We start from the raw sequence: 9,288 nt of genomic DNA, 5'->3' as shown, positions 1-9,288 counted from the left end.
TTTGAGAATAGTTCCCAGATTGATGGATTTCCTGTGCAGTCTCATGAGTGACTATCCAAAATGACCAAACGTTCTAGCAAGAAATGCTAGAAAGAGGAGCGGAACCGAAAGGAGGAGCTCCGCCCTCTCTCTTTGCAAGTTACGGGCCGAATGTACCCTCTCCTTCCGAAATTCAAAAGATGCTAACACCTGCGAAATCTTGATTTGTCCAAATAACCAGAGACGAAAAACCCAACCACAGGAACTACTGCAACTCTTATCCTAGGCATCCAATTCAGTTCTGACAGATTCTCTCAGTTCACACACAAAATCTTTCCACAAAAGAAGATGGTGTTGCCAGCCAGGAGCCACAGGCCTATTGGCCACATAGCCTATTGCTTACAAACTGACTCAGAACAGCTCCCAGATATACGGGCAGTCTCCTGGGCAGTCTCGTGAGTGACTAAGGAAATGGTTTGGGAAGCATGGAGTGACTCCCCCGTGAGGCCCTGATCTGGGTCAGCGCGGACGGAGGAGTAGAGCAGACAGGAATCCTGATCTAGGATCAGTTTGGCCTTTTAGACCCAAATGAACACGATAACGTGGACAGGGAGGACCTGGTCCTAGATCAGCACTCAGATGCTTTATGCTCAGGAATGTAGCATTAAGTAGGGGTTGGTCTCAGGCATGCTGAGGCCTCCGATGATTCAGTCTGATTCACTCAGTATCAACGTATTAAAACACTGCTGGTTGTTATTAGAATGGGGGATGGGATGTCTGTGTCTGTGCTTGTTTGAGTTGTTTAGTACTTGGTTCACTAACATTGAAACAAGGATGTCTTGTTTTCTATTTAGGAGTTAACAACGAAACAATGAATTTTGTGTTTCTGCGCTTGTTGTTCACTCAGATTTCAACAGTGGTTACTGGGTTGGAGGGATTACAAAGAATAAATTGTATTATTAGAAAAGAGTACATTAACAACACTTGGAACATGGAACAAAACGTACAGCAGTTATTGTGGTCTTGTATTAAGGAATGTTCGTATTGTAAAATGCTAAATGAAAAACACCAGACAAAACCACTTTGCCTCGTGAAACCTAGAGTCCTAGACTTGGCTTCAGGGCAGTCAGACCACACGTTTATTTTTATACACTTCTACAGTGGCAGTTGTTACTTACAAGCAGTTGCTATTTTAGTGCAGTTTGCCAGGCCACAGCAAACGCTGAATAGCTTAATTCTTTTTCCCTCATCCATCACGGCAAAATGAATGCAAAGCAGAAACTAACTCAGGTTCTTAAGACGTGATGACACCCACAGAGTAGGATTGACTAATAGCCTATATTTAAATGATGCCGGGTGAGCAAAGAAATATGAGAAGTTCCACAGAACCATGGATGATGAAGATATCTTCCTCTTTTCTTTGGAGAAAAAAAGAAGCACAAACAAGCAACTAAAGCTCAAATACTAGGCGGAGAGAACCAACTGCCTCTTGAAGAAGGGAATGCAAACATATTCATCTGACAAATGCTACGGTCACATGTCTGAAGAGAGGACAAAAAGACCCATTACATTTAATAAAATTATCCAAGAAGGGGAGTAGGTTTCATTTCCCTGCCGGACATGACCTGCCCAGCTCCACAGGCACTCACCCCCCGCTCTTAAATCATTTCCTGACATCTGCAGTAAAAACTAATATGTCACATGGCCAGCTGAGAGTGACTCTTTTCAACGGAAACAAAGAAACATTGGTGATAATGACAGGGTGGGGAAAGTGCAAGGCCAGTATATCCTGCACATCCTTCAGTGGTCAGTGACTCACGTATTGAATCACTGACTGACTCTTAGGCTGCGTTTACAAAGGCAGCCCAATTCGGAATATTTCTCCACTAATTGGTCTTTTGACCAATCACATCAGATCTTTTCACATCAGATCTTTTTCAGAGCTGATGTGATTGGTCAAGACCAATTAGTGAAAAAAAGACAAGAATTGGGCTGCCCGTGTAAACGCAGCTTTAGTGTGCAGGAACAGAACTTGGCCCATATCTACAAAGCATATTAGAAAAGGGCTTAGGAATCCTGTTAAAACCTGTTTTAAAGACAAAAAAACCCTTACAGCTCAGAGTAGGTTTTGGGATGATGTTAAGATAGTACCCAGACAAACTGCGAGCCAGGAGTCAAATTAACTCATACAAGTTTATCAGGACAGTTTGAGGTACCGCAAAGGAAAGATAGTGATGACTCTCATTGACGTTGTTGCAAATTGGGGAATAACCGAAGAACTCTACAGCACACGTTGCTTCAGACAACCACAGTGAATGTGACTGCATCAAATGTTGCAACGGTAAAACATTTGATATATATTTTCACCTGACATGATCACTTTGCCTACTCTTAATTATTGCCTAATTCTGATGGTTGTTAAAAAGTGGAATTTTGACAATAATTACAATTATATCAACACACTCCTCACTCCCGTTTAACAACTAAATCACTTTGGCACAGTAGTCAGTCAACGTTTGAAAGGTCTACCATTTTCATCGAACACAATCAAAGTTAACATAAGCCCTAGATTCCTTCAATTCAATCATTTATAGGCATGCCCAATTTAGACATCCTTTTTAACAACGTGATGTTGCGCTCCAAATGGATAACTTAAAATAACATGTAGGTAATGAAATAATGCAAAGAAAAACGTGTATATTTATAAGCCTGGTGGTTATAAGTATTTAGGCATAGCATGTAAAATAGGCCTCGTGTGAAATCATTGCCAAAAGCACAAGAGACAGCGTTGCCTGTAGCTCTAGATTATTCTACACGATCAATCCATTAAATCTTCAAAACATCCTTTAAACAACTTCTTCACACAGACACCTCCGTCTTCAGGAAGGCTCAGTTAAAAATCCACCATTGGAATTTGGTAGAACAGAAAATATAGACAGTGGCCACCACTCGCAGAAACAGGGAACACCACAAACATTAGCTTCTTAGAACTAATATAAAGCAATACAAATTCATGCCAAGTCCATTTTTATTGTAATACCAAGTCAATGTTTGATATCTATACAATACAATTACTAAAAAGTAAACATTCAGACATGGGTTTTAACATCAGATGGTGACAAACCTTGAAGAGGGAAACTGACATAGCATGTCACTTAAATACTACAAAATAAACATTATCCATTGCACTTAAAACTACATAAATACAACTTATAGATTTAATGTACATGTCTTTCTGGAGCAAAGTGTGCACTTTCTTTGTTACACCTCTCGGGTTGTACATTCAATCATTTATCATGGCCCGCCATATGTTTCTATTCATTGAGCATCCAGTGAAAAGAAAGTACACAAGAATGACAGTGCACCTGACAAACTGAATTTAACTTGTTGTATTCTATTTACAGGTTTAAACATTTTCAACATATGGGGAAAAAAACATACCAGCATTCTTGGTGACACAAACGTCACAAAGTAACTATAGGATTTCCATCTTCCCCCCCTTCCATGTAAAGTGTGTTTAGTCGTGATAGAATACTTTTAGTCAATCAAAAAACAATTTATATATGGTCAAAACCCTTTCCCCTTGATCGATGCATGACTTGATTTCAAATACAGTTGATACAATCATCCAACGAGACAGGAAATGTAACAAGAGGTGTGTCACAAGGGCCCAGACTGATAAATAGGGTTCTAGAGGGCATGTAGGACCCCGGATGTCTGACTACTACTTCCTCGGCACAAACAGGATGGAGGATGCTTGGGAATGTCAAAGTGCTGTTGGTTGATTGTAATTTCCTTCCCCCTCTCTTTTCCTTGTGCTGTGTCACATCACGAGACATGATGGGGCTCAACATTCATAGAAAGCTTTCTCATCAGTCCCATTTCCTTAGCCCAAACACTTTCTAGCTACACTCTGTCATTCCAAAACTTTGACTCACAATCAAATGCAGTTTACTCTGATACTTTGAGAAGATAATAGTAAAATACGGATTTTGATAAATAGTGGTACTTAGATTTGCACAATGATCTGTGAGGTAAAACAAAAAGGTGACATTTGCTTGAAGAGTAATGGACAACTGACATGTCGTGTTCATATAAAAACAAAATGATACATCATCCACCCTTCTCACCAAACAGATGAGAAAACGGAGAAGAAAAACCATTGAGCATTTGTATTTTTTGATCTGCCTTTTTAAGAAGCTCAGGTTAGCCGTTAAAGTGAGTTACCAAATCCACACATCAAAATGTACTATTACATAAACTGCCGTGACTCCATTTTGTTAACAGCATTCTGTCCTTAGTGTTACTTGGTTGGAGGGCAGGCAGGGGTGAGCTGGACAGTGCTTCGTTTGCTGTTGACATGTATTCACACATTTCGGTTGAGCAGTTTCGTAGACAACGTTTCGTATTTAGTCCAGCTCCAATCTTGCTCCTACAAAGAGATGACATAACACTTGACCTCAATGTAGCTTTAAGGTTGTCGCTGTAACAAACAAAGGGTTAACTGTGGAGTGGCCACAAGGTCAAAATTGTCTATATCGTGAAAAACCATGAACAAAAATGTGGTTTTTGGTTTTTAATTTAAGGCTAGGGTTAGGCATAAGGTTAGCAGTGTGATTGTGGTTAAGGTTTAAAATCACATTTTAAGAAGACAAATTGTAGAACTAGGTGGGGTTTGACTTCGTGGCTGCGGTAACTAGTGACGCCCCATGGTGTTTGGGTTGTGGTTTAGACACAGTATCAATCTCAGTGCCCTCCAGGAAAGGCAGCCAACCTCCCCAGACATGTTTTGAATGGATCAGATTAGCCAGTTAGCCTTAAGGACATGTCTGAGCCCACTTAATACAACAAAAGGCTGGATAAAAGACAGAGGGAACCTTATCACCCTCCTGACCTGGGACCCCTAATCCCACCCTGATAGGGAGTGGACATACAGAAGAGTGTGACTGGTAAATGACGCACACCAGTGGTGCCAACTTAACAAGTACCTACATGTTTCAATCCCACGTTATAAATAGACTGAACAAAAATATAAACGCAACATGTAAAGTGTTGGTCCCATGTTTCATCAGCTGAAATAAAAGATCCCAGAAATGTTCCAGAAGCACAAAAAGCTTATTGCTCTCAAATTTTGTTTGCATCCCTGTTAGTGAGCATTTCTCCTTTGCCAAGATAATCCATCCACCTGACAGGTGTGGCATATCAAGAAGCTGATTAAACAGCATAATCATTACACAGGTGCACCTTGTGAAAGGGACAATACAAAAATAACACTAACATGTGCAGTTTTGTCACAACACAATGCCACAGATGTCTCAAGTTTTAAAGGAGCGTGTAATTGGCATGCTGACTGCAGGAATGACCACCAGAGCTTTTGCCAGAGAACATAATGTTAATTTTTCTACCATAAGCTGCCTCCAACGTCATTTTAGAGAATTTGGCAGTACATCCAACCAGCCTCACAACCACAGACCACGTGTAACCACGCCAGCCTAGGACCTCCACATCCGGCTTCTTCACCTGCGGGATCGTCTGACACCAGCCAGACAGCTGATGAAACTGAGGGTATTTCTGTCTGTAATAAAGCCCTTAGGTGGGGAAAAGTCATTCTGATTGGCTGGGCCTGGCTCCCCAGTGGGTGGGCCTGTACCCTCCCAGGCTCCCTATGGCTGCACGCCGTAGGGGTGTCATGCGAAATCCATAGTTTAGGGCCTAATGAACTTATTTCAATTGTCTGATTTCCTTATATGAACTATAACTCAGTAAAATTATTTTTGTTCAGTACAGATGTGCGTGTGACTTAACACACTGCAGAAAACGTGGTGACGTGCAACACTGAAATATAAGACACTGCATTGACAGAATACCAGGCTTCCATTACGTTAAGTCTTGCCAGCTGAGAGAAAACGGCTCAACTCACCACTATGCTTTTGGACTGCTCGTCAGCAGCTTCCTGCATCAGGCTGGTCAGCTGACTGAGGTACTTCTGGTTCTCCTGAAGCAGACGCGGGGCAGCAGCACTGGAGGGAAGGAGAAAGAGAGAGAACTAGTCACCTACTGTCCTAAGGGCATTCCTTTTCATTCTGCTACATATAACACGTCAACCCCTTCCATCTGTCTACTGTATAGCCCCGTACCTATCGTTGGGTCCAGGTAAGGAGGTGAGGGGGTGAGGGTTGCTGATGGGCTGGGCAGACTGGGCCCACTGGGACACCTGCAGGGGGTTGGACAACTCTGGGCTGGCTGCTATCGAGTTCCTTGCAGAGTTCTGAGCCTGGGAGAAGACAAATTACTTACACTGAACACGTGTTCACTTATTATGACCTAGCTAGCTAAGTGAGTTCTATAGAAAATTGCACGATTTAAAATAACCCACTGCCATCTTACAGTAGATCTCATGACCTTATGACTAACTTAACTCTGGTTCTACCTCTCCGTCACTCACACAGGCAATCTTCAGTAGGTGCCAGAACTCTCTCTGTCTCTTGACCTGCATCTGCATCACAGTGTTGTCGGCATCCTTGATGTCCTCCAGCGTCTTCTCAATGCGTGGGAATAGGTCAATTATCTTCTGCTTGCTCAGTAAGATCTTACTGCATGGGGGGGGGGGGGGGTCAGACGGTAGAACCTCAGGAATAGCAAAGAGAGCAAAATCCAACTAGGCAGCCATATCACCACATTTCTGCGGAACGTTCAGAATTCCGAGAGAACTATATTGCATAGAACAGACACATGCCTCTGACATGTAGAGTATAGAATCATGTCAGCTCTATTCATGCTATTTCTATCTGCAACGCTCAGTTGGTGACCCGGGTGAGGTGACAGTCCACTGAACAGTGCCGGACCCTGTCTACCTGAGATGTGTGTAGAGGTCTCGGAGGACCTTGTCCTGGTTCTGAACAGTCTGGATGATGGCTTTAACCATCTCGGCGCTGTCGCTGCTCACATCAGGGTCAGGCGCTGAGGGAAGAACAGCACACTGGTGTCAGGTGGTGGTAGCGTTTAGAATTACAGTTGTACCATTACAGATTCTATTCAATATCCAAAAGTACTACTGTCTTATGGACATTTACGACAGCTGCAATGCACTGACTGTTTATTGGTCCAAAGTGGCTTACTTCTGCATTTCATCTTCAGTTGTTTGTAGAGTTCAATGGCCTTTTCCTCTCTGAAAACAACGAATACACAAGTCATTATTTTAGAATATTCATTTTATACAGAAGAGTTGACCTTTCCTTCTTAAAAAGTGTGCATTTGAGTACTCTAAAATCAGTGTTTCCAAACCCTGGTCCTCGAGTACCCCCAACAGCACACATTTTGATTGTAACCCTGGACAAGCACACCTGATTTAACTTGTCAACTACTCATCAAGCCCTCAACTAATCAAGCCCTTAAACGAGGTGCATTTGTCAAGGGCTACAATGAAACTGTGTACTGTTGGGGGTACTGGAGGACCAGGGTTGGGAAACAGTTCTCTAAAATGTATATGACTGGCAATGCAAATGAAAGAACATTAGGTTAGCTGTCAGGTCAGCTACTAGCTTTAGCTGGACACAGAAGTCAGGCATCTCAATAAGGTTCCATCCACTTCTACTTAAAAAGGAAAGATTCACCCGGTTTGAATGTTTGAACAACGTATAGTGCAGATACACAGGAAAACATGAAATGACCCCAGGAATCTATAGAACATCACTCAGACAGATAGACCCTTGATGCGTTTCTTGGAGGAGAGACAGAGCGTGTCATTCATGCCTAGTATAGAACACTCACAGCTGCTCCATGACGTCTCCTTGGCGACGGGCGTAGGGACTCCGCTGCAGCTCCACAATCTCCGAGTGTAACGACATGATTTCCTCATCCAGGTGGCTCACCTCTGCCACCTGGTGGACCAGACACATTACACCTGGTCTTTCAATGGTAATAGGTATAGTTGTCCCTAAGCACTGACAGAGGGTCATACTTTTATTAACCTGATGTTAACAGTTGGTGGGGTAATCTGATTCTAGACCTGTGGTTAAATGGGCAATCTGCAGTTGCCACATCCATTTTTTTTGGACATATAAATTAATTATATGTACCCATTGATTCCTGAAGAATATAATGTCTTACGTCATGAGTTTAGTTCAACTGTCGTACCCCATCAGAACCCCCAAAATATGCTTGTTTTAGTCCAATGTTTGTAAACAATGTCATTCTAAAACAGTTTATAACCTCAAAACTATACATTTTGATATCATGGATGGACAGTCCTTGCATCCAGAGCTCTGTCTGAATTTGAGTGGTTACATTTCTCCAGCCCCATCCCTCAGCCTTTTACCAAAACAAGGGCAGATGTGTTCTATACCAACAATCAATTTGGAATGAAGAAAATACATTGTACATGAGAATATATATTCCGGGTGTATTTTTTACACCCGGAATGCACACAGTAAGGTTCCTAAGTTTGTCCCCATCCCTGCTGGTACCTGTGCATAAGCAGCAGCTTTCCCCTCGTTCTCCTGCCACGCTTTCAGCATCTTCTCTGACGCTGAGGGGTAAAAAGAACCAAATCTCATGAAAACAACTCCATCTTTTCACAACACAAAACCATCGTTGCTTCTGAACTGGTACCCTATTCCCTAAGTTGGGAAATGGCACCCTATTCTCTACTATGGGCCCGAATGAAAAGCAGTGCACTATATAAGGAATAGGGCACCATTTCAGACACAGGGCCATGTGGTTGACTATTCTTGGCACTACCAATCATTAGCCGGCAGACACTCACAGATCCCATAATGCATCTGGTCGCTGTACTTCTCCAGGTCGTATTGAATGCTGCTCTTGAAGAAGTCCAGCTTGGCCTTCAGCTGCTGGGAGAAGGCAAACATGCCGTTCTTGCACCGGGTCAGGTTGGTGTTGTAGCGTAGGAGGCTCAGCCTGGACACACACACAGAATAGAATAACTGTCTGTTCAAAGACAGAGATGTACATCAAGATAACACGGGATCACACCAATTTCCCTCCAAAGAACATCAGCCTCGAGCTAATTTCAGCGCTCGTGAACGGAAAGGTGAACATCGTGAGCCTTCTGTGCGATTTCTGGAACGCTTTAACTGAACACTGAGGCTGTACCAGTTAAGAGCATCTACTCACACCCGCGGGTAATTGAAAGAGCACTCGTATCTGTCAAAATGCACTAATTCTACTGCAACCTTTTTCGCTTACAATAAAATCGCTGACTCAATCTTGCAAAGCTAGGTTTGCTGCATTTAAAGAGGGTGATATTATGTTAATTCCCACATCAGAAAAGTTGATCTGAAAGCTAGTGTA

At 42.6% G+C, this 9,288-nt stretch overlaps 1 protein-coding gene across 3 annotated transcripts in view; it reads right to left on the bottom strand.

Annotated features, from left to right (window-relative positions):
* Positions 1 to 2,989: 2,989 nt before the first annotated feature.
* LOC129857014 (inhibitor of nuclear factor kappa-B kinase subunit alpha-like) overlaps positions 2,990 to 9,288 on the bottom strand; it is a 31,462-nt gene continuing 25,163 nt past the window's right edge. For 2 of the 3 annotated variants that reach the window (XM_055924887.1, XM_055924879.1), the window contains exons 14-22: positions 8,744 to 8,895; positions 8,445 to 8,506; positions 7,750 to 7,859; positions 7,098 to 7,147; positions 6,834 to 6,939; positions 6,410 to 6,572; positions 6,117 to 6,253; positions 5,900 to 5,999; positions 2,990 to 4,411 (exon numbers count right to left, since the gene is read on the bottom strand). In XM_055924887.1, the coding sequence (XP_055780862.1) occupies positions 4,346 to 4,411; positions 5,900 to 5,999; positions 6,117 to 6,253; positions 6,410 to 6,572; positions 6,834 to 6,939; positions 7,098 to 7,147; positions 7,750 to 7,859; positions 8,445 to 8,506; positions 8,744 to 8,895 (946 nt within the window). In that variant the 3' untranslated portion in view covers positions 2,990 to 4,345. The remainder of the gene's footprint in view (positions 4,412 to 5,899; positions 6,000 to 6,116; positions 6,254 to 6,409; positions 6,573 to 6,833; positions 6,940 to 7,097; positions 7,148 to 7,749; positions 7,860 to 8,444; positions 8,507 to 8,743; positions 8,896 to 9,288) is intronic. The other variant, XM_055924873.1, reaches the window with a different exon arrangement.

Source organism: Salvelinus fontinalis, chromosome 1, assembly GCF_029448725.1.
Source record: "Salvelinus fontinalis isolate EN_2023a chromosome 1, ASM2944872v1, whole genome shotgun sequence".
NCBI lineage: Eukaryota > Metazoa > Chordata > Actinopteri > Salmoniformes > Salmonidae > Salvelinus > Salvelinus fontinalis.
Note: the sequence above shows the minus strand (reverse complement) of the source record. Positions and strands in the feature narration are given on the sequence as shown.